At 40.7% G+C, this 26,306-nt stretch overlaps 1 protein-coding gene and 1 pseudogene across 5 annotated transcripts in view; one reads left to right on the top strand and one right to left on the bottom strand.

Annotated features, from left to right (window-relative positions):
- The window catches only part of GARNL3 (GTPase activating Rap/RanGAP domain like 3), a 178,357-nt gene that overhangs the window by 110,937 nt on the left and 41,114 nt on the right, over window positions 1-26,306 (bottom strand). For 2 of the 4 annotated variants that reach the window (XM_032257295.1, XM_032257294.1), the window contains exon 3: window positions 22,601-22,670. In XM_032257295.1, coding sequence (XP_032113186.1) covers window positions 22,601-22,670 — 70 coding nt within the window. Of the gene's footprint in view, window positions 1-22,600; window positions 22,671-22,741; window positions 23,154-23,623; window positions 24,408-26,306 lie in introns of those variants that run through there. The other 2 variants (XM_032257297.1, XM_032257296.1) reach the window with 2 other exon arrangements.
- Window positions 1,750-2,948, top strand: LOC116535866 (annotated as a pseudogene). The gene has a single exon (XR_004262377.1). The product of XR_004262377.1 is annotated as a prohibitin pseudogene (transcript).

The following is a 26,306-nucleotide window of genomic DNA, read 5'->3' as shown; positions in this document are numbered from 1 at the left end:
CATACACAATGAAAATTACTGTAAGAAAAGAAAGCAATCTGAGTAGACCAACAACTAGTTGTAAAACTGAAGAACTTGTCAGAACACTGCTCCACAAGGGCAGCCCTGGTCCAGAAGGTCTTCTGAGGAAGTGAAGGGTCTGATCCTCCACACCGGAGCCACATGAGAGCCACACAAGAGCCACACACTCACAGGAAAGCGGGGCAGTTTCCTTCGAGAAGAGGCACCAATCTTTTGCATTTATTTGAAGGATATGTGTAGGAAAAGAGTATTAACATATATGTGTGGCATCACTAATGCTAAGAAAAGAGGACAGGACTTTTTTTTACTTTATTTGGTCTTGCATCTCTGCTATGGTCATATACCAAGTAATCAGATTCTGAGGAAGACCGTGCCCAGGAGGGAGAAAAAGGAAAAAAAAAACCAAATTGGCCAGGCGCAGTGGCTCATGCCTGTAATCCCAGCACTTTGGGAGGCTGAGGCAGGCAGATAATGAGGTCAGGGGATCCAGACCATCCCGGCCAATATGGTGAAACCCCGTCTCTACCAAAAGTATAAAAAAATTAGCTGGGCATGGTGGCGAGTGCCTTAATCCCAGCTACTCGGGAGGCTAAGGCAGAAGAATCTCTTGAATCAGGGAGTTGCAACTTGCAGTGAGCCAAGAATGCGCCACTGCACTCCAGCCTGGACAACAGGGCGAGACTCTGTCTCAAAAAAAAAATTTAAATGATCATTTGGCAAGGAACTGCCAGGCACTGTGAGTGACTCCTTGTGAGTTCTTGCACTGTCCAATACTGTGGCCACTAGCCTTGTTTAAATTAAATTAAATTTTATTTTTTATTTTTTGAGACAGGGTCTTGCTCTGTCTCCCAAGCTGGGGTGTAGTGGCACAATTTTGGCCCACTGCAGCCTTGACTTCTTGGGCTCAAGCAGTCTTCCTGCCTCAGCCTCCAAGTAGCTGGGACCACAGGCACATGCCACCACACCTGGTTACTTTTTTATTTTTTGTAAAGACATGATCTCACTATGTTGCCCAGACTGATCTCGACCTCTGCGTCTCAAGTGATCCTCCTGCTAATGCCTCCCAAAGTGCTGGGATTACAGGCGTAGGCCACTGTGCCCAGCCTAGATTTAATTTTAATTAAAATAAAAAACATTCAGTTCCTGAGTGCGCTAGTGCACTAGTCACATTTCAAATGCTCAGTGGCTATGTGTGACTACTACACTGGACAGCATAGATATAAATATTTCCATAATTGCAGAAAGTTCTATTGGACAGGACTGTTACATGCTGGACATTCATGCAGCTCTGGGTGACCAGAATCAAATTGGTTTCCCATTCAGTTAGTTGAATAGTGAAAATTCATGTGATTTAACATCCTGAGTAGAGGCTCTGGTCTCATCTCAGCAAAACTAACTGTTTTATTTAACACTGAACAGTGTTCAATATATTAGATGTTTTACTTCAGGAAAAAAAAATAAGATCCAAGTAAGAATACTTGTTTGTAGAATTTAACAAATTAATTTTTAAAAAATAGAAAGCATAATATGTTATTCATTAACTACTTTAAATAAAAACATTATTAGTTTCAAATTATAGGCAATTATTATTAAATGAGGATGTTTCTTAAGTTAATATGAATATATAATTTTTCAAAAACAAAAAGCACTTCCTTGTCTATTTCACTGCTTTGTTTCATTGGGCTGGTGTCTGTTTCTATTCTAAATCAGTGCTAGGATTCTCTATGATCTCTGTTCAGCAGGCACTGTGTAAGTGGCATTCAGGTATATAAATCACAGGAACAATATTTTTACTTAGAAGAAACTCAAAAAGGTTATGTAAAGTATATCTTTAAACACAATATGTAATATTTTCTCCTAGATCTCCCTTCTTTAAAAGGAGTGGTTGTTAGGGGAATTCATGTGGAGGTCAGAGTGGAAGCAGGTGTGAGAGGGTCCAGCAGAAGAAAACATGGCTGCCAAAGGGTTTGGGTCCATTGGCATGTTTGGCCTGGCCTTAGCTGTTGCAGGAGGCATGGTGACCTTGGCCTTACATAATGTGGATGCTGGGCACAGAGGTGTCATCTTTGACCGATTCCCTGGAGTACAGGACATTGTGGTAAGGGAAGGGACTCACTTTCTCATCCCATGGGTACAGAAACCAATTATCTTTGACTGCCGTTCTCGGCCACGTAATGTGCCAGTCATCACTGGTAGCCAAGATTTACAGAATGTCAACATCACACTGCACATCCTCTTCTGGCCCGTTGCTAGCCAGCTGCCTCGCATCTTCACCAGCATCGGAGAGGACTATGATGAGCGTGTGCTGCCGTCCATCACGACCGAGATCCTCAAGTCTGTGGTGGCTCGCTTTGATGCTGGAGAACTAATCACCCAGAGAGAGCTGGTCTCCAGGCAGGTGAGCGACGACCTTACAGAGCGAGCAGCCACCTTTGGGCTCATCCTGGACGATGTGTTCTTGACACATCTCACCTTCGGGAAGGAGTTCACAGAAGCGGTGGAAGCCAAACAGGTGGCTCAGCAGGAAGCAGAGAGGGCCAGATTCGTGGTGGAAAAGGCTGAGCAGCAGAAAAAGGCGGCCATCATCTCTGCTGAGGGTGACTCCAAGGCAGCTGAGCTGATTGCCAACTCACTGGCCACCACAGGGGATGGCCTGATTGAGCTGCGTAAGCTGGAAGCTGTGGAAGACATCGCATACCAGCTCTCACGCTCTCAGAACATCACCTACCTGCCAGCGGGGCAGTCCGTGCTCCTCCAGCTGCCCCAGTGAGGGCCCACCCTACCTGCACCTCCACGGGCCGACTGGGCCACAGCCCCAATGATTCTTGACGCCGCCTTCCTTCTGCCCCCACCCCAGAAATCACTGTGAAATTTCATGATTGGCTTAAAGTGAAGGAAATACAGGTAAAATCACTTCAAAAAAAAAAGTGGTTATGAGTGTGGGTTTTGGTGCTCAACTGACCAGGTTCAAATCTCAGTTCCATATTTGTTAACTTTGTGACCTTGGAAAAATTTTTCCTCTCTAAATTTTTAGTTTCCTTATGTCTGAAATGGGGACAATGACTGTTCCTACTTCTAGTCTTGTGGTGACGATTTAATAATGTAAAATGTATGATGAACTAGGCATGGTGGCTTACACATGTAATCCCATCACTTTGGGAGGCTGAGGCAGGCGGATCACCTGAGGTCAGGAGTTGGCGAGACCAGCCTGACCAACATGCAAAAACCCCAACTCTACTAAAAATACAAAATTAGCTGGGCATGGTGGCACATGCCTGTAATCCCAGCTACTTGGGAGGCTGAGGCAGGACAATCACTTGAACCCAGGAGGCGGAGGTTGTGGTGAGCCAATCCAGCCTGGGCAATAAGAGCAAAACTCCATTTCAAAAAAAAAAAAGTATAATGAGCCTAGAATAGTGCCTGGACATAATAAGTGCTCAATAAACTTTATGATGCTATAATACATATTATAGTAATATGATAGTGATTAATATAAAATGCTCTGATTAGCATGATTAAGCCACTTTAATGCTACATTTAAACTCTCAGAAGGTCTGTTTAAACATCTGTCCACCCAGCAAACATTACTGAGAAATGATTTTTTCAGGGCCTGTACTAACTGCTGGACTTAATAAGACAAATCCAACATGATCCCTCCCCTAGAGGACTGCAAATCCTAGAGGGTGAGAGAGAGACAAATACATATTATCTGATAAATCACAATGCAACCTGGTTAAATGTCATAACAACAGACAAAAGTACAGGATGCTGTGGGGGACAGACTCTGGAGACCAACTCTGCCTGGGGGAACTGGGGAGGTTGCACTGTACAATGCAATTTATTCTGGAAGATGTACAGGACCTTTGAGAAATGATTTCCAACGTAAGCAGTTTTATTTAAACTGCAAATACTGGACTGTGCACATGCAAATTACAGACAGACACAGACACACACTTCTGACTTAGAAAGTACTACTATTCAGAAGGGAAGAAAGAAGTTTAAATGTCTGCATCAAAAAGAGTGGGTGAGAAAAGGTACAAACATAGGTAGAATGAGCTATCCCCTCACTGCTGAGTGCTGCCCTGGGGCCTGTCTCCTGGTCTCTTTTAGTCTACTTTTGTGCCTGCAGGGAAAGACAGGGGAGAGGGAGCCAGTGTGGGGACCAGGGTAGGGGGAAGGAGTGGGGTTTTTTCTCCTTCTCCCACTCTTCACCTCAATCCTATTCTGCCTGTGCTGGAGGACAGGGAGAAGATTTGGGCAGCCGGGCAGCCGGGGCACTGAGAGCACCATGCTGCATGTAGAACCACCCAGGTTGGCTAGCAGATTCCCCAGCCAGGAGGACAAATGTTGGCTGGAGGAGAGCCACCAAGGCCCTGGATCTGGACTCAGACTTTACTTATCATCCTTGTCCCTGGCCTGTGTATTCAGCAAACTCAACAACCATCACTATGATTGATCTGACAGCCTGAGCTCATGTTATTCTGCCTTTTCAAATCTAATACCTCCCAACTCCAAGGCTCTGCCATCCATTCCTAACTCCAACAGCATCCTGTCCTTCCCACTGGCACAGCTGTGGCACCATGGGACCTCATAACCCACTCAGGCTCTTTTTGGCACGTGTTCTAGCCAGGGCTCTGTGGTTAATGAGGCTGCACTTACCAACCCATAGATCTTGCATGCTGCTCAGTCCTCCTCATGCCACCAAGTCAAGTCACTTGCTTACCCCCTACCAACTGAACTCTCACTCTTTTTCTGTGTTCAAACAAGAGTTTCCATCTGACCAGGCCTACAACATGCTCATGCTACTTGACTATGGCTAGATCCTTACCACCATTCAATCCTTTGATCCACTATTTTTTTACTTCCCATCGCATCCTCCACCTTGTCTATCACAGGTTACCACCGCAGAAACACTCTCTCTCCTAACAGATGACCTTTCTGCTATTTTACTGAGAAACATGAGGCAATTCAGGATGAGCAGTCATGTAGCTCTCCAGCTCAAAATATATCTGTCTTGGCTTCCTAATTAAAATCATATTTGAACAGCAGTCCCTGATACTCCTTTTCCCAGTAAAAGACTTGTAAAAATCCACCACAAATGATGACAACTTCATGAGTATTAAGAAGGACTGATTGGCAATCTTATGGTCAAAATAGCTTGACATTTTCTATTTACTAAATGGCCAGTAGAGAAGAACTGAGAAAGAATGGCTTTGTTGCCTGGAACAGAACAAATCTGTGATAATTATGGAAGGTTGGAAAGCACTTTAATCTTCCCCACACCATTTCATTTTGGCTAAGAGACATTGGATCTTTCAGAAGAGTAAGAATAAAACTAGGACTCATCTTTTTACTTCATGGACATTGCATTTTGGAGATAGCCTCACTCATACAAGCACCTCTTTTTCATGGCAAGAAAACACTGGGCAAGAAGTTGGGAGGCAGGGCGATTCCATCTTAGACAATGCAGTCTTCATAAACCAAGTGCCCTAGGTAGGGAGCGAGACATGGAGAGTCCTGGGTGCAGAGCATCCTGGAGAATTCAGTTTCCCCAACATGCCAAGGGGCTGGGGAAGATTTAACCTCTTCACAATGCACATCCTGTTTTTTGATCTAAACAGCTGGCATTTTCTCAAGCTTATGTAAAGAGATAAGCAAACATTACGTTAATACCCCTCTTTCAACCAGACTGCTACTGGTAGTTCCTAAGCCCCTGTCATGAACAAATTCTAGAGCTACTGGTTCAGAGCAGCAAAAAGCCAAGCACAGGAGAACATCCTATCTCACTGCAACAGAGGTTTATAAGATAAACACCAACTAGACCTTGGAAATTGATCAAGGAGCTTTGCATAATCTCCAGCCATCCAGCTCTTTAGCTCAAAGGTGCTACGGTCCCAAATGAACAATGACAGCTGAGGGCCAGTTATACATTCTGAGTGTTAAAAAACAGAAGGTCTAAATGGCTCTTTGTTTCTGTTTGAAGTAAACAAAACAAAACAAAACAAAAAAACATGGGAGCTATGAAAAAATGGTACACATAATCCTGAAAACTAAAAGAGGGAAGCATACCTCTAACCATCTTTACTATGAAACCAAAATAAAATTTTAGAATAGCCATTGCTGTCCTCAGGGAGACAGAAGACATGAGCTCTTTGCAATAGTGTATAAACCTTGTGCAAGTGGGTGAGATAAAAGAGTACCAAAAAATGCAAATGTAGGATTAAAATGTTCACTGGAGGAGGAAAAAAAATGTTAACTTTAGAGAACTAAAACAGTAATATCTCCATGATTTTAGATGCTGAATATAGAATGGAAAGGAACACAACAAAATGAAAATAAAGAGAAAGAAAAGACAGTCATGGATGACAGAGAAAATGGTCTTTACTGTTTTAGGGAAAAATAAGCAATAATCAAAGATATAACAGAAGAAAATATCATCCTTGACTAAAGGACTGGGTCTAAGAATCCCAGAGGCGTAATGTTTTAGGCAAAATTAATGAAAATAGAAAGATGCAGAGAAATTATGGGAAACATTTAAAAAAAGAAAAAATCAACAAAACAAAACACTAAGAAAAACCCAGCCGGAAAAGGTCACCAAGAAAGAAACTGAATTGGAACTGCCTCAGATTTCTCTTCAGAACACTAAAGGGCAGAGAAGGTAACTGTACTGGTTGAATAGTGTCCCCCATAAATTCAGGCACCTGGAACCTCAGAAAATGATCTTATTTGCAAATGGGGTCCCTGTAGATGTAATTTGTTGATATGAGGTCCTACTGGATTCAGGTAGGACGTAAATCCTAAGACCGGTGTCTTTATAAGAGAAAAAGAGAGGGTGATTCAGATACGGAGGCACAGAGAAAAGGCCGTATGATAACAGAGGCAGAGACTGCAGTGATACAGCTACAAGCCAAAGGGGTTAAGGATTGCCGCAACACCAGAAACTAGAAGAGGCAAGGAAGGACTCTTCCCCAGGGCCCTCAGAGGGAGGATGGCCCTACTACATCTTGATTTTGAACTTCTAGCCTCCAGAACTGTAAGAGAATAGATTTCTGTTGTTTTAAATGACCTAGTCACCCAGTTTGTGATAAACTCTTACAGCAGGTCTAGGAAACTAACATAGTAACAGATCAAAATTTGTGAAGTTTAAAGGAAAAAGGTCATTGACTCAGACACTTAAAAGCAGGTCAAGTTGTTCTGTGAAAGCTATGAATCAGAGACATGCTCAGATATATAATGATTAAGAAAAGATATCCTCACGTACAGCCTAAAAAACTTACTTGAAACTCCAGGATAAGGACATGTGCAACCATTGCTATTTATGATTGCATTGGAGGTCACAGCCAATGCAATTACATATGATGAAGAAAAAGAGATTTGGATATGAGGAGACAAAGTCAATGGAAGACAACTTTATGCCTTCAAAAGACTATACTTTGTTTTTAAGAAGCCCAATAAAATACATAAACCCATTTTGTATACAAATTTAATTACTAAATGAATGTGTACTAAAAACTTTTTTTTTTTTTTCAAGACAGAGTCTCGCTCTTGTTGTCCAGGCTGGAATGCAATGGCATGATCTCAGCTCACCGTAACCTCCGCCTACCAGGTTTGAGCGATTCTCCTGCCTCAGCCTCCTGAGTAGCTGGGACTACAGGTGCCTGCCACTACGCCTGGCTAGTTTTTGTATTTTTAATAGAGATGGAGTTTTACCATATTGGCCAGGCTGGTCTCAAACTCCTCACCTTGTGATCTGCCCACCTCAGACTCCCAAAGTGCTGGGATTACAGGCATGACTCACCAAGCCTGGCCTATGTGTACTCAATCTTAATAGTGATTATTTGTAGGATTATATGTGAATTTAATTTTTCTCTGTGTGTTTTTCAGTATATTTCAAATATTCTATAATAACTGCTCCTTTCATAATGAGAAAAATATATTTAAAAGTATATCGGCATCACATGAATATACACACACAAATACTATGAAGTAATATTTAAAAATTTTAAAAAGAATTTATAAGATAGATTTTTGGCAAAACTGATCTTCTAGATGATTTGTGGATATCTGGCAATGAGCTAAGTACTGCTGGGGATATAACAAGAAAAGCACCATAATCTCTGCCTACTAGGAAAAGTAAGAAATGCCCACAAATAATGACAATGTAAAATATGACAGGTACCATAGAGAAATGCAAACAATTTTCGGGTTCTAGAGAGTAAAAGATGACTTTCCCATAGGGGAATCAGGTAAGGGTGCATGGAAAAAAATGAGACTCAGCAGAGGCATATTTTAAGAGAACATTCTAGAATGATGAAAAGTGGAAGTCTCAGGCCTGGGCAATGGTGGGTAAAGGCCTGTTTGCTGGATCGTGGGCCACACGAGCTAAGGCTCAGAGATAGGCTGGAGCAAAACTGCAGAAAGCCTAGAATGTCAAGCTAAAGACTACCTACTTTATTTCATAAGCAAAAAAGAGATGCTGAAGGTTTGATTTGTTTGTTTGAATGCATAAAGATGATGTTGCTAGAGCTGTACATTAGGAAAAGTATTCTTTATAGCAAGGAAATCAAAGCTCCCAGGATTAGGTTAATTACCTCTGAGGACATGGACAAACTAGATGTAATCTTATCAAGAACTTGTTAAATGGGATTTTTGAGAAGTCAGGGAGAGCAAGATAAAGAGCCAGCAGATCAGTGAAAGAGGAAATGATATCAATGTCACACAAAAGAAGGACTACATAGAAGCAAACATCTCTGTTCTTTTCTTATTTGTATTTCTTCAAGAGTCTAAGTAAGAAACATGGCCGGGCACGGTAGCTGTAATCCCAGCACTCTGGGAGGCGGAGGCGGGTGGATCACCTGAGTCAGGAGTTTGATACAAGCCTGACTAACATGCAGAAACCCCATCTCTACTAAAAATACAAAAAAATCAGCTGGGCGTGGTGGCTCATGCCTGTAATCCCAGCTACTCAGGAGGCTGGGGCAGGAGAATCGCTTGAACCTGGGAGGTGGCAGTTGTGGTGAGCCGAGATTGCGCCATTGCACTCCAGCCTGGGCAACAAGAGCAAAACTCCATCTCAAAAAAAAAAAAAAAAGAAAGAAAGAAAGAAAGAAGAAACACATAGGGAATTAAAAGTCACTTTCAAAATGTAAGCTTGTAAAAAGTGTACACTACTCAGCTTCCTTTAGATATGGCAAATCAGAATATGGATTTTAAACAAACTGCTCAAGAGATTTTTATGCATAATCAAGTTTGAGAGGCACTGGAGCAGCCTGTAACAACAGTAATACCATGGATCTTTCAAGTAAATACAACCTGCTGTGGCTGGGGGTTGGGGGACAGAGACCCTACAACTTACCAGTTTGTGACCTTGGACAAGTTAATTCACCTCTCTGAATCACAATTAACTCATCTTTAAGATGGGGATGATAACAGTACTCCCGCCTCATTAGGTCATTGTGAAACATAGTTTACACATACACAGCACTCAAAAGGCTGTCTGACACTGGCTGTACACAGTGACATGAATAAAAAGCAACTGGCCATGAAATCCATTGAGAATATGTAATAGAACCAACAGGATTTGATAAGAGACTGGGACATGGTTATGTGTGATTTCCTGGTTTCTGGAATTATCAGCTGAAAGGAAAATGTTGTTATAGCCGAGTGAGTTAGAAGGAAAGCGCCACACTCTGAGTTTCAGTTGAGAGTCCTTTATTGCTGGTGACTGAGAGTCAGCTTGCACTCAAAATCTCTCGGCCCTGAAGAAGGGGCTTGATTCCTTTTTATACCTTGCTTAAGATAGGGGAGGTGGAGTCTAGCTGAAGCGGAATTTACAGAAGCAGAACAAGCAAGTTAGATAAGGAGGCTGGTAACTAGGAGGCAGGAGGTTCCCAGGATTGCTGGTTACCAAGGGAGGTATTCAGTACTTGCCATACAATCAAGTCAAGGGGGTATTCACAACAGCAAGTGGGCTTACCAAGCAGGATATGGTTACAATGGTTATATGCCTCTATAGTTCTAAGCACAGCACGACGCAGCACAGTAGCGTGACCCAGGTATGCACTTAAGGGAGAAATGGCTTGAGGAGTGAGGCAGAGGTTAAGATGGAGTCTGTCTGGCTCTCTGCAAGATGGAGTCTGTCAGGCTAACAGAGGGTAGGTTAGCACGATGGTGCCATTCACTCAGTGGTTTGGCATAAGAGGGAGGGGGTGAGTTCAGTATGGGGCATTTTGGCAGTTCAGTTGCCTATGGGTCATCCCAGGAGAGATCGCCAGTGGGCTTTTGAGCAAATGGGCCCATGCATAGAAATCTGTGGCTAGAAATCTGGACTCAATATATGGATCTGGTAGTCACCAGTTTTAAGACAGAGACTGAAGCCAGGATGGTAGGAAAGATTACTCAGAAAGAGTATGTACAGTCAGAACAGTGCCTGAGGCAGAACTTGGAAGAGCACCAACATTTAAGGGCCAGGAAGAAGAGACGGGATCCAAACAAAGAAACAAATAAAGAAACAAACAAAAAGCTGAGAGGTGAAGCAGGGAGGCAGGAGGAAAACCTGACAGTATGGAGAAGTCAAGAGAGGAGAAAGTTTTAACAGGGCTATCTGTCACCTAAGATAAAGACTGACCTGTAATCCCAGTCTCACCTAGCGGGGCTAAGGCAGGAGGATCACTTGAGGCCAGGAGTCTGAGACCAGCCTGGGTAACATAGTAAGACTCTGTCTATACAAAAAACAAAAAACAAGAACAAAAACAAAATAAACTCAAAATGTTTTTTTTTTTTTTTTTAAAAAGGCAGAGTTGAGGAATGTCAACTGGATTTGATAGCAAGGAGATCTTTGGTGACCTTGACAAGAGCAGTTTCTGTGGAGTACAAGGAGGGGAAGCAACAAAAGGAGAAAGTCAGAAAGGAAACTGTGGAACCATTACAAGGAGCAAAAAGAGAATTTAGAGAATGGCTGAAATGTACTCCCAAAGTAATTAAAAAGCCTTCACATCTATTATACATACACAGTTTGAGACTATTATTTTAAAAGACTGCAACACGATAACTGCAATAGACCAATTAAAAAGCTGAGGCCAAAAAGCATACAATCCTTTTCTTACACATAAAAGAACACAAAGTAACTGCTTTAATTACATGGGTAAAATAGTTCAATATAAAAATATTACTTATGGCTTAAATATTACTTAGGAGCCAGCCATTTATGGTAAGCCAATCATGGCAAGCTACGCTGGATTTTTTTGCATGACTTTCCCTAAATTTGATTAGTGAAATAAAAGGGAAGGAAATTTCAGAACCCACAGATGTTCTCCTCTTTAACAAACAGGGCCAAAAGCTGTTCTAACTCACGGAAAGAATATGTGCCCTAAGCAAACAGAGACAAGAGAAAGCTGAAAGACAAGGGTTTCATCTTAAGGGCACCAAGAGAGACTTTGATGAAGCCTCAAATGCTCTTGGATCCTGCACCCCAGGGAAACTTGTTCCAAGTCGCCTGTCAAGGGGCACTTAATAAGTTAACTGGGCTAGACTTTCCTCTGAGGGCCTAAAAAAAAGAGCTCTTAAAGTCCACAGCCCATGTGGGGAAAGGTTGGCAAAAACACGAAATTCCTCATCTTTAACAGCCCCAAAGAAATAAAAGAGTGGTTTTCAGACTCTATGCATGTTCATGGCACACTGTCAAATACTACAACTTTGAGAGAAGGCCTGCATAAGTTCAGAAGAAAACAGGTTCTGAAATAAGCAACTTTGAGAAAACAAAACATATTCTATTGCTAAGAGCAGTATATAAAGGTATATTACATTATATATTTTAATCTAATTTAAAATTTATTCCTGCTACAACAGATGATGCATATCGCTGAGCCCCATCTTGCTTATCTGAAAGTTGAGGTGGGCACACGACAAGCCATGATGCAGGGTAGAGAATGATCTGGTACAAGGAAGTTGTGCAAGGCAATGGCTGTCACCAAACAGACACCAAGAAAGTCTGCATGTTTAGAGACACTCATGGGAATTTTGCCTCCTGAGTGTATGAAACCACCATCAAGGTAGAAAGCTGTTCTACTCAATTACGTTTGCTGAAGAGTTAACCAGGTAAGTGGGATGTTCACAGTTTGTATTTCTGGTTGTATGAAAAGTAAACTATTATACATTCATCAAAATTTGGAAGTGTTTTTATACATATCAGGGGACCATATCCTACCAGTTGAAGACTACTTAAGTCAAAGAACAGAGACCCCCAGGATACCAGCATAAGGCTGAAGAGCCTGAGATTGTGAGCTGAGCCAAGGTGGCTGCAGGAGAATAGCACACAGGCACAGAAAGGCTTGTCCTGAGGAGGAAAGACTTGGGTGGCACAGGAATGGGAGACTCCTGTGGCCTCTAGGGAGAGCATGAGGAAGCCAGGACCCAGAAAGGAGGGAGTGGGATGCCTGTAGCTCTGATTTTGAAGCTGGAGAGCATGCTGATGCCTGGTATCACTGAGGTGGCTCTTTCCAAAGTTGATTTTGTCTGGGAAAATTTGGAGAAGTCTGGTATTCTTATTACAGCATGTGTTCAGCTGGTGGATTTGTTACAGTTTGTGCCTCGGCTATGCATGTCATTAATACAGCACTTGGAGCTCAAGATGGTCACCAAATGGCTGGTCAGGTGGTGCTAATTCTCCCCAAATTTTGTTGATCCTAGAAAAATAGGTCACAAAATCATACTGTATCAAAAAGTAGGGTAGGGAGGAGATAAGCGTCAAAGCTATTCTACAAACCAAAATCTTGTCAATGGAGGAAAGAAGGATTATGTTGTTAAGGGCTAGATACCGAAATACTTTTATGTTTATGCTTTACCTTATTATTATTATTATTATTAGTAGTAGTAGTAGTAGTAGTAGTAGTATTTTGAGACAGAGTTTTGCTCTTGCTGCCTAGGCTGGAGTGCAATGGCGTGATCTCGGCTTACTGCAACATCTGCTTCCTGGGTTCAAGTGATTCTCCTGCCTCAACCTCCCAAGTAGCTGGGATTACAGGTGCCTGCCACCACGCTCAGTTAATTTTTTGTATTTTTAGTAGAGATAGGGTTTTACCATGTTGGCCTGGTTGGTCTTGAACTCCTGACCTTAGGTGACAAGCCTGCTTCGGCCTTCCAAAGTGCTGGGATTACAGGCGTGAGCCACTGTGCCTGGACTCTATCTTATTTTTTAGAAAGGATTTAAAAGCAGCTTACTGAAATATATCTTACTTAAAGGACAAAATGAGATACTGAGCATACTCAGAACAAAGAAAAATCAAGTGTAGGTAAATAAACTAAAAACAAGAGAATAAGATGAGGATGTATGTTATAAAGTCCTTTAAGGCTGTTAGAGGTAAGCCACAAATGGAGTTCTGAGCTTCTTAGGAGCCAATGCAAAGAGGAAAAGCTCTTTCACATACAGGATTCCACTGCTTGTAAGGTTAATAACAAACCAGCTTCTCAGGAGTAGCATGGCACTTTTTGGTCCTAAGAAAACTTTCTTCTCATAGGTCTTTTTAAAGGAGACACTGTATATGACAAACAGAAAATTTTTAGCAGGATCCTACAAGCAACACACCACCAAGATCCATCTGGCTGTTTTCCACTCTGTCCATTAATGCAGGTTAAAGGTATAATGCCATGGTACAAATCAAGGAAAGCAAGTCTGAGAGGGGCCAAGAAAGGCAGGTCAAGTGTTTGTAGCTAACTTATGGTTGGGCTTGATCTAGGAATTAAATTTAAACCATTTAAGGCATGGGCAACTCTTTGGATAACTCCTTATGGACATTCTTAACGGGAAGCTTTTGTTAAGATTTGAACAAAAAACAGTTTGAAATTATATGTTGGAATGAAAACTTAATGCAGAGCTACTTTATGCTTTTGATTAAGGAGAGCAGGATTTGTTCTAACAATCAACCTAATTTTCTTAGGAAACACTCCATAAACAGCAGGGCTTTAAGAGCATGGGCTTGCAGATGAAGAGATTAAGCGCAGGGGCTCTTGGAGGCAGATAGACCTGGGTTTAAATGTCACTCCTGCCCCTTCCTAGCTGTGGGACCTTCTGATATAATCAGTTAAATCTCAATCCATTTAATATTCACAAATGTCTTCTGAGCATCCTCAGTGTGTGGCCTAATCAAATGATGCCTACCTCATATGGTATTTTGTGGGGATTAAATAAGTAAATGTATCTAAAATATTCAACAGAAATGGGTACATGGTAAGCGTTCAATAAAATGTTAAAATTAATAATAAAGATAAAATAATAAAACATTTCTGATTCCATTCTAATGTATAAAAAGTAATGATTAACGTCTCAAAATTCTACATCACAGAAAATGGTTACAATAATTTTGGCCTGAAAAGTTTAAAAGTGAGCATTACCAATCACAGACAAGGGCAGTAAAAATATCAAAAAGCACCATGCATAGCTCTAAACCATGCTAACTTGTTGGTAAATGTTCTAAGATACATGTTGTATCTGGAGGTATCTAAAAGAGTTGACTGGGAGGCTGAGGCAGGTGGATCACAAGGTCAGGAGATCGAAACCATCTTGGCCAATATGGTGAAACCCTGTCTCTATTAAAAATACAAAAATTAGCGAGGCGTAGTGGTGTGTACCTGTATTCCCAGCTGCTCAGGGGGCTGAGGCAGAAGAATCATTTGAAACCAGGAGGTGGAGGTTGCAGTGAGCTGAGATCATGCCACTGCACTCCAGCCTGGGTGACAGAGCAAGACTCTGTCTCAAAAAACAAAGAAAGGAAAAAAAAAGTGGATCTGCTATATGAGACTTAGATACAAGCCAGATAAATTTAAAGAATATCTGTCAAAATTATGATTTTAGCTGCAGAGTGCTGAAGTCTTGATATTTTGATGTTCCTGAGGGAAATATGCTGGTACCCTCACTAATTTCTCAGTTCGGTAGTACTAGACAGAATACAGTTTCTCCTATAAACTGCCTTTGAAAGCAAAAAGCCTACTTAACCCTGAGTAGAGAACAAAACTGAGCTGTGTTAGGGATGCTGGACAGGGAGTTAAATCACTCATTAACAAAGCATCGTCTTTGTCTTCCTGTACAACAGTCCCACAGGTATAATGCAAATCTGTGCCTGAACAAATTACTACATATCAGACTTTGAGAGTCCTCAAATAGTCAAAACCTTAAATGTTAAAATCTGCAGATGCCAAACAAGTTCATCAACAACTGTTCTTTTGATAGTCTTTAGACAGTACAGCCAGATGCCCTTTGAGGCTACCCTGAGTTCATGACAACGAAATCATGCTATCTGTACAGAGAAGCACTGATACATTTATTTCCTGTATAGCAGGGGAGCATGCATGCAGCTCATTTAAATGCAGGTTTGGGTCATTAAGAAACAAGTTTAAAAAGGAACAGACAATATACTACCCTGTTTTATCCTGACTTGAAATCACGAGCAGATCATTACTTACCCAGAAGTATCAAGATATGTGGTTGTATGAGAGTCAGCAGCTGGGCAGGGGAGAGGTCTATATTGTTTATAGTGTCGACACTGTTTATCATTGATACTGAATCAATTTCCTAGCCATCCAGTTTAAAGGCCAAAAAGAGATCAATAAAACTACAAACAATCTTATGCTTTTTCTGACAGATTTCAATATAGAGTGATGGTGTGATAGCTGTGCCTTGCCCAGAATGCTGCCATGAGAGATGAGACTTGCAATTCATCAGGAAGAGAAATGGCACACGCTGTGGATGAAATGCACTGCAAGCTAATGAGTCTAAGTACATTGGTTGAGGGGGGGAATCAAAGAGGCTTGTTTTCTTTATTTATTTTTGATGGTTTAGGCCACTCTCTAATTTCAACCAAATTGGATCATTCAATCGATAGTTACTAAGTAACTAATGCTTACATCGTGTTTGATTCTAGATATACAGTGACAAATAAACACTATTCCTATTTTTAGGGAGTTCATAATCTATATCTTTATTTAAGGTATTTAAAAAAGTACACAGATAAGGGAAGTCCATCAGCAGTGGAAAAAATTTTCACTAAGTGCCTTTAGTTTGAGCTTTTAAATTCTCGCTATATGAAAAAATGTTAATGGACACATTTGGGAGTTCCAGCTCAGCTCATGCTCTTCTTTAAAACTGACTTGTCTATATCATCTCCAGAGAAAATCTGCCTTGCGCACAAACATTGCTGAGGGGATGGGTGAAAATCTGCCCTGCCCACAAGCATTGCTGAGGGGATGGGCTTCAAAAGCTATGTTTATAGTCCACAATCCCACTACCTTGAGCACAAGTGTTTGAATCAGGGATACATACTTGAACAAAGAGGGAACAATCCATAATATTCTATTTGGAATTTGAAATTAAAACCAAGAATGAAGAGACCATGGTATCCAACAGAGCTGTAACAAGTGTAAACCATGGGGATTGGGGGGCCAGAAATCAATTTGGTAATAAAAAACATTTATAAGAACTTAGTATGTGCCAGGCCCTGTGCCAGGTTCTAGAAATAAAACAATGAACAACTCAGACATGGTTCCCACCCTCATCTCAGTGGATAAGAAAGTAGTAAGTAAACAGTAAAGAAAATGAATCTAGATTGTGATAAGCACTACTAAGAAACTAAATAGGATGTTGATTTAGAGAATAGTAGTGGAGGAAACTAATGTTGATGGGATGGTCAGGGGAGGACCCTCTGAGAAGATGGCATTTAAGCTGAGACCAGCTGTGAGAAGCCCGAAGAATCCATCAGTAAGAAGGACTAATAAGCACAGAGGTTCTGGGACAGGGAAGAGCTTAGTGTGTTCTAGAGATTAGGATAAAGGCTAGACATTTGAGACACGGTGAGTAAGGGGCATGAAAGAAGGTGAAAGAGAAAGGCAGGGTAGGAATCACATAGGTTCTTATAGGATTGGGTACATGGTCTGGCCTTGAAGTACAATGAACAGCTGAAGAAAGATTTTAAGAAGTAAAAGACATTGTATTGTCAACATTTTAAGACATCATTCTGTCATAAGGATGGACACGTGGACCAATGGGATAGAAGCGAAGCCCAGAAACTAACCCTTACATCTATAGTCAATTGATTTTTGACAAGGAAACCAAGACCATTCAATAGGGAAAGGACAGTCTTTTCATCCAATGGTGCTGGAAAAGCTGGATGCCCACATGCAAGAGAATGCAGCTGGACTCTTACCTCACACCATACAGAAAAAAGGAATTCAAATGGCTCAAAGACATAAATGTAACAGCTAAAACCATAAAAGTCTTAGAAGAAAACATAGAGGAGAATCTTCAGGACATTGAATTTAGCAATGACTTCTTGGATATAACACCAACACAGGCAACAAAAAAAAATAACAGATACATTTGACTTCATCAAAATAAAAAACTTCTGTACATCAAAGTCACTATCAACAGAGTGAAAAAAAAAATAACCCACAGAATGGAAGAAAATAATTGCAAATCATCTGGTGAGGGACAAATAATGGCCAGAGTATATCAAATACTCCTACAACTCTACAGCAAAAACAAAAAAACAAAAAACAACCCAAAAGCCAATTCAAGAATGAACAAAGGATTTGAACAGTCATTAGTCCAAAGAAGATATACAAATGGCCAGTAAGCACATGAAAAGATGCTTAACATCACTAATCACTAGGGAAATACAAATCAAAGCCACAATGAGATACCACTTCACACTATTACAATGACTATTATTTTAAAAATGGAAAATAACAGGTGTTGGCAAGACTGTAGAGAAATTAGAAATTTTGTGCATTACTGGTAGAAATGTAAAATGGTACAGCCACTGAGGAAACAAGTTTAGCAGTTACTCAAAAAGCTAAAAACAGAATCACCATATTCAGCAATTCCACTCTTAATTAATATACTCCAAAGAATCAAAAGCAGGACTCCAACAGGTATCTGTATACCTATGTTCATAGCAGCATTAATCTTAATAGCTAAAATGTGGAAACAACTCAAGTGTTCATTAACAGATGAATCAATAAACATGCTAGGTGTGCTGGCTCATGCCTGTAATTCCAGCACTTTGGGAGGCCAAGGCAGGAGGATTGCTTGAGCCCAGGATTTCAAGAACAGCCCAGACAACATAGAGAGACCTTGCCTCTACTAAAAATAAAAAAAAATTAACCATGTGTGGTGGCATGCATCTGTAATTCCAGCTACTTGGGAGGCTGAGTTGGGAGGATTACTTGAGCCCAGGAGGTCAAGGCTGCAGTAAGCCATGACTGTACCACTGCACTCCAGCCTGGGTGACAGGGCAAGATTCTGTCATAAACAAACAAACCAGATAAATGGATAAACAAAATGTGGTGTATCTATACAATGGAATATTATTCAGCCCTAAAAAGGAATGCAATTGTGGCAGGGCGTGGTAGCTCATACTTATAATCCCAGCACTTTGGGAGGCTGAGGCAAGTGGATCACGAGGTCAGGAGTTCGAGACCAGCTTGGCCAACATGGCGAAACCCTGTCTCTACTAAGAATCCAAAAATTAGCCAGATGTGGTGGCAGGTGCCTGTAATCCCAGATACTTGGGAGGCTGAGAGGCAGAAGAATCACTTCAACCCAGAAGGTGGAGGTTGCAGTGAGTGGAGATCATGCCACTGCATTCCAGCCTGGGCAAAAGAGCAAAACTCCGTCTCAAAAACAAAAACAAAAACAAAAAAAACCAGGAACGAAATTCTGATACACACTATCACATGGATGAACCTTGAAAACATTATGGTAAGAGAAATGAAACCAGATATAAATATTGTACAATACAAATATTGTATGATTGCACTTACAGGAGGTATCTAGAATAGGCAAATTAATAGAGACAGAAAATAGAATAGAGGTTACCTGGGAGTGGAAAGCTCTGTTTTTAGCTTTTTGAGGAACTGCCAATGGGAATCTAGTGTTTAATTGATAAAGAGTTTCATTTTGGGACGATGGAAAACATTCTGAAAGTGCATAGCAGTGATGGTTGTACACGAATATGAATGTATTTAATGCCCCCTAAACTGTACACTTAAAAATAGTTGAAATGGCAAATTTTATGTTGTGTCTGTTTTATCACAATAAAAAATAAATTAAAAAAGAAAACACTACTCTGGCTACTGGGAAAAATAAGCTGAAGAGAGGCAACTGTGCCATGAGACGAAGCTGTTCTGCAGAGAGGCGAATGATATGGACACAGAGAAATGTAAAGACAAGAAAGCATATGGTCCAGTGAGAAAGAGAAAATAGTGGCTTGCTGGCTTTCCATCACATGAGGCACAGCTGCACTTCCCTTCTGTGAGATTCACCCATATCCTTTCAGTGAACAGCTTTATACTTGACCTAGACTGAACAGATCTCTGTTCCTCACAAGGAAACAATTCCTGGTTAAGGCAAGGACACAGCTGAGATCCAGATACAACACAATCTGGGGACACAGTGTAAGGCTGCTGGTTTCTAAAGTGAAGCCTCCATGAGAGCAGAAGAATGGTTTTGCTTTTCTCCCCTCACTCTCAGTGATTGCACAGTGCCTGACACATGGTAGACCCTCAATAAAGACGTGTTGAAACTCTCCCACAAGTCTGTGAAGATCTGGGCTTCCATGTTGTCATCACCAAACTTATATAGGACGGAAGCCTAGAGAACTAAGCCCTAAATCTTCTCTCATTACTGATGTGAATGGCTGAGCTTCATTCTTCATAAGACTTATATGTGACTTGTTCAAGGTCAGGAGAAGTTCATGCTAAAATTTCAATTTTATATAATCTTAGGTGCCCTTCTAGAAAGTTTGAGTTCCAAGATGCCCAACACTTATTGGGTTCCCAACCATTTTCATCACACCAGGTATAAGAAAAGTCAAACTCACTTTTTCATAAACCTACAATACATAATGGTTTGTAATTTAATAATATCTGTTGTTCAGAAGTGAGAGAAAACATCACTCTCCTTTTAAAATGCTGTGGTCAGAATTTCAAGAGATCCTCTGATAACAAGAATGGAGCTCTGCTCATTTCATTTTCCCCAACCATTCCAACCACCAGAGCACATGTCATTTTTAATATGGGAAAACGAGAAACAACCTAATTTTACAAAATTACACAGATAATCATTTATTGCTATGTTGGCACCCATTAAAATAGACTCCTAAGACTATATAAGACATTTAGAAAATACAGTATAAATGGAAAAAGAGGAATGCGAAATTAAATATATAATTTCATTTTAACAATGTAAAAATAAGGTTTGTAGTTATAAGGATTGGAAGGAACCAAAAGGAGATGAAAAGAGCTGCTGCAAGGTGAGATTATACACAGAATTTTTAAAAACATTTAAAATTTATTTTATAATATTCTAAAAAGTCAACTATAAATACACATACACACAGTCATGTCCCTAGAGGAAAAATGTGAACAAATGGTGAAGAACATTTGATCAACTGGCTACCTCATCAGGCCGAGGTTAACTGATGATCTAGCTGAGGTCCTCTAAGGCAAAGCTTCTTAAAATGTGATCCTAGGACCAGTAATATCAATATCAATCTGGGAACTTGTTAGAATTGCAAATTGTAGGTTAACCTTGGATCCACTGAATTTGAAACTCCAGGGCTAGGGCCCAGCAATCTATGTTTTAATCAGCCTTTCAGAGAGTTCTGATGTCTGCTCCAGTTTGAGAACCACTGCTCTCAAGTACTTTTCCATTCTGATATTATGTGATTTTCCCACATCTTTAAAGAGTCCATCTTTAACACCCACTTTATCTCCCCCAGGTAATATTCTCACTGTTTATAAGAGCTCCATATTACATACTAGCCAAGTCCAAAGTGTTCACCTGACAGTTAAGGTTCTACTTTTGCTACTGAATTTTGTATTTACAATTATAGCTAGTTAACATAAGCTGTGCTTATGTGCTAAGTACTTTATGTACATGATCTCATTTAATCCTTATACCAATCTTCTAAGGTAGACAATAGAAATATCCCCATTTTATAGATAAGAAAACTGAGGCCAAAGGAAATCCAATATCATAGAATTAATTAATGATTAAACAATAATGACTTCAGAGCACATGTTCTCAAGCATTACCGAGGTTCAGAGAAGTAATCTGACTGGTCACAAAGATAAGTAATAGACCTGGTATGGGAACCCAGGCCTACCTGATTCCAAAGCTTACTTGCTTTGTAATCACAAAGCTCTCATCGAGGCAGGACCATTTGCTCACTGTCTTGGAACACAGCATTGCCAGGAATCATGCTGTTGGCTCATACCTACTGTCTATCCTCTTTGCCACCAACCCACATCTCACAGCCCTCCGCAAGGCCTTCCAAGCTGTGTCTCTGAGATCCCAGGCCAGAATAAGAGCTCTCTCTCTTCTCTGAACCCTCATGATGCTCTACACACATCTCTTTCACAGTACCAATTCCTGCTATGACTTACAGCTATGTACCCACTCCTTCAGGGGAGGTGGTGGTCTAAGTGGCATGGTGTCACCGGTGACAGACAGAACAGGTGTTGATTAAATCAACTGAGGTATCTTTTATGTGGCTAAATTCATTCTTCAGATATTTTAAGTCTTATCTGCCCAGCCAGAGGACAGTAAGCTCCTTATGAACAAGGACCAAATCTTTTACTCATTTTATGTTTTCAAGAATACCCAGCTCCAGGCCAGGTACACAGTCAAGTCCATAATATATGCTTGAATTCAAGTAGAACACCACTGGTACATAACTCTGGTATAAATTTTTCTAGTACTTAAACTCTGCAAGGATGCAGCTTATATTAATAGGAGAAAACTGGGTACTACACAAATAGATATAAGGAACTCATTTTTAATAAATAGAAATAGTAGACAGTGTGATTAAGTGTTAAATAATAATCAATAAAATTTTATGAGCACATTTTTTTCTGAAAATTTTTTCAGATTTCCATGTAATTGGAAAAAAATCATATTATATCTTTAAAAAATATTGAGACTATTATATCCTTACATTATGGCTCTTTTAAAATGAAAGCATATAATTTTTAAAAATCATACCACAAACCCCAATGTGTCTCATTAAGGAAAATGTAGATATTTTAATTCCAAATATTGATCATCTACAACAGTCATTTATCTAGTCCAACCAATATGCTTTTAACAGGAAAACAGCTCTCATAAATATTCTAACTCCTACCACATACCCAGAAAGCAAAGATACAGAAAATCAGAATATGTATTTCAATAATATTTAAACCTTGAAAACTAGATTTATAAACTTTTAGGAAAAAGATCATATATAAGCCAAATGCCACCTTTCTTAATTCATAAATTATTTTATTTAATTATATACACAGAGAAAAATACCAAGCCACAACATATTTTTAACAAACTGGCAGACAAGATTAAAAGTATGTAACAATGAAAACAAATAGATAAAGATGATCAAATTATCATAGCCTTTGTATACTTATTTATTCCAATCCAATTCTTACACTGTACCCACATGGTCTAACAGTAAATATACAAAAGATCTGATGAGCTTGGCGATAGTCTCTAATTCTAAATCAATGTACTACCACTGAACAGACAGCATAAACTTACCAGCTCCACAGATCCATAATGTTTCCTACTGAAATCCCCACGTCTACAGCCTAGGTCTTCCGAGACAGAGCTGGAACAAAAATGCTTCATCAGTATTATACATAGCGATCTGGCCACAAACCTTCTGCAAAAATCGACTACCATTTGCAAAAAGGGCTGCTATGGAATAGACTTGCAGTGCCCCGGCTCCTCACTGCAGGGGAGCCTCCTTGCAACAGACACAGTCCCCAGCAGCCATTGCAGAGCCTGGCTTTCATGGAGCCTTCAATAAAAAGCAAATGCCAGAGTCATCTCTGGAAGTATAGGTAATGATTGAATTAAATATTTAGTCATTTGGAATCGACTGAAATTTCCAAGGCTACTGGTGGTTCATAATTTCATTTCTGTATAACCAGAGAGGAGAGAAGCCCTGCAGTAAACTTGAAGCAAGGGACAAAGCTGCTGAACCGGATCTTGCAATTATCTTTCGTTTAAGAGAGTCTCTTTGTCCCAAATATGGAACATAAAAATAACCAGCATTATTTAATGCTATATTTTAAGTAAGAGAAAGAAACTTCACAATCCTGGTAAGCTCCACCTCCTGCTCCCCTTTAATTTAGGATTTTTATGTGGCAATATGAAAAAAGAGCAGAACTAACAGAAAATCTAATGTCCAAGTATTTCAGCTTTTTACATTGCAGCAGCTACCCACCCCCAAAAAAGGCTCAAATCAGGATTTCAAAAATCATGTGTTGTTGAGGAGTAATTAAAACAAGGGCAAAATTGTTACTACGTTTTCATCCTGAATGCATAGCTGCACACTCAAAAGGCACATATCTTATTAGTTAGTATATTTAACACCGCAGCAATACTCATGAAACCACATGAGATCCACAAAATAGAAACAGTTTTGATAAGTTGGGTTCTAATATGTCATGCAAATAACTCTACTATAACATAGAAGATAAAATTATATAGGAATAACATGTTTACTATATTCAAAATATTTGGGATCTAACATGCAAAGAAAGGTGCATTTAGTACCTTTTCATCCTTCCTTAAAAGGTAGCTTACATTTTCTAAATTACAGCCCTCTTGGCACATGCAGAAAGAGACTGACTCTGATGTTTAGCAACCAGAGAACTGACTCTCTGCCAGGACACTGTTTGACAGGCTCCAAGAAAGACAGCATGAGAGAAATGAGATTAGAGAGTTTAATGGTATTCTGCTTCCACCATTACACAGAGATGGCTGAATTAATCTTATATGAGAAATTTAACCTTTTGTAGTCCTCCCTCCCTTAGCTGAAAATGAGCAACAAATCAATGCATGCAGTTTGAAAGAGTGTTCCAGAAATTACCCAGGCTACATTCTTGCTTCTAGCAATATGATTTTCTACCCAAAAGTCTCCAAAAAAGAATAAAAACCTTCCCTCCATGGTGGATTTTGGTCTGTATTAAATATGTCCTCTATGCCCATTTTCTTCGTCCATTGGAAAACCTTCCTGGAGGCTACTGCCATTGCCCTATATATCAGTTACCAAGCCCGCATCACTGGCTGCTCCAGTGAGAGAAGTGCCGATGGACTTGGACAGAGACTGGGCACAGAGTGGATGCCCAAAGGCTGTTGACTGAATGCTCCATCTGCCTAGAGCTCAACCCACCACTTCAATTTCAGCCAGGCCCACTAGGAAATCAACAGCAATAGCTTCTAACATGAATAGCCAGTAACACAAAAAAAGCGAGGGTGTAGAGCACTGGGTCCCCCCTGTGCTACCATCAGCACTGCTGAGGAGGTTCTGAGACATGGTGCCAATTCCCTAATTTTACCAGCAGCCAGGTACAAACACATAAAAAGATAACAACCCTACATCCCAGAGCTACCACCTCCCTTAGATGTCTCACAGAAGGAAAACAACATTCTATGAAAACAACCAGGAAGCTATAAAGAGAATGTCCACTATGTGTTGCCCTCCCTTCCCTCACATTACATTTCATTCAATGCACTGCAGAGAGGATGCTTGCTAATACAGGGAACCAGGATGAACTATATGGGCTGCATTTCTTGGGTTGTAGGAGGCACTCAAATCCAGCCAGGTTAAAAAGCCCTACCCACTTCCCTCTTTCCTTCCCAGGCTCTCTGGCCCCTAGGCCTCAGTACAAAGGTTATGAGTAGAGTGGTTCACCCAGAGCTCCAAGGGCGGCTTTGTTCTGCTCGCAAGGCCCCAGTGTCTGGCCTGCTGCCTAGCACGCGGTGGACATGCAGTAGATGCTTATTGCATTAATGAAGGTATTTGTATATCTTTTGAATCATAATAGCTAATGCCTGTCAGCACTGCTTCTAACTACCAGGGCAGGCTGCACACTGCCACCCCGACTAATGAGCCATTATTATTCCCTACTGGTTATTATTCCCTCAGTCCAGAGTCATGGCCTATAAGGCAGCTACTGCTATGTGCACACCAAAACCTCTTCTCCTTTTGTCTTGGGCTTGGACTACATTTCCCAGCCCCTCTTGCAGGATGTGAGGCCATGTGACTGAACTCTGGCCGAGACAATATGGGCTGAAGTGATGGATATGCATCACTCCCAGCACATCCTCTGAAATGTGCCTGGATCACCTGGCCTGTGGCCAGCTGGACAAAGAGACTGTAGAGACCTGCAGGAGGGCAGAGCTTCAAGATGGAAAAACCTGGGTCGCTGAATGACCACATGGAAGGCCACACTATGAAGAATATCTGTATAGAAGGCTATACCACAAAGAACATCTGTACTAGAATATGATGTGAGCAAAAAGTAAACATTTAGTTGGTTAATCAGGTAGAATTTGAATTTACCTGTTAAAGCTGCCATTTTACCTGAACTAATACAGAAGTAGGTATCTTGCAGCGGGGTGCCACCGTAGCAACAACCTAAAGTAGTAGGCAGGCAGCAGCCAGTGAGGAAATTGATTTCAGAGGCTGGAAAGATAGAGATCTATATTATACAGTAGCAAAATATTTGGTAAAACTTACACCTGCAGTCATTGAGAAGGTGGACCATGTACTCAGTGAGCCTGCAGCTCTAGTGAAAGTGGCTAGAAATAATCAGAGTGAAGTTGAGCACTGGTTCCTCTTGGCTGAACTTAGCAAGGTTCTTTACAAGGAAAAGATGAGCCCAGGAAAGAATTGGAGGGGTTTCAAGCAAAGACAGATGAAAACAGAACAAATATAGAGACCAAGGACCTCGTGGGCTTGAGAAATCACTATTTCTGGATCCCAAACGACAAGAGCTCTGGCCAAAGAAATATGGGTAGAAATGAGGGGCACCTCTACCAGACCCAGCCCATAGAAACTTCCCACGAATAATCCTTGGTCTCTTTCCTCATCTGTCAGCTGTATGGAGAGGACTCTGGGGCCCAAGAGGGATAAAGCCACATGAAGGGGCCTGGGTCTTAAATGACCACGGAGAAGATTTCAACCAGAAGTAGCCTCACTGGGCTCTGATATGAGTGAGAAATAACTTTTACTGTCTTAAGTGACTAAGATTCAGGGTTTACTTGTTACATTAGGCAATTGTATCTTAGTTGATATAGCTCTCCACAGGTAATAGAAAGTAGTGTAAGAATAAGTTCCATAAACAGGCGTTGTCAGAAGGCTGGTGGGCCAGGATGACTCTGTATCAGGGGTTGGCAAACTATAGCCCAATTCAGCCCACTGCCTGTTTTTGAAAACAAAGTTTTATTGGAA

This window comes from Sapajus apella, unplaced genomic scaffold (assembly GCF_009761245.1).
Source record: "Sapajus apella isolate SASKATOON/1434 unplaced genomic scaffold, GSC_monkey_1.0 scaffold97, whole genome shotgun sequence".
NCBI lineage: Eukaryota > Metazoa > Chordata > Mammalia > Primates > Cebidae > Sapajus > Sapajus apella.
Note: the sequence above shows the minus strand (reverse complement) of the source record. Positions and strands in the feature narration are given on the sequence as shown.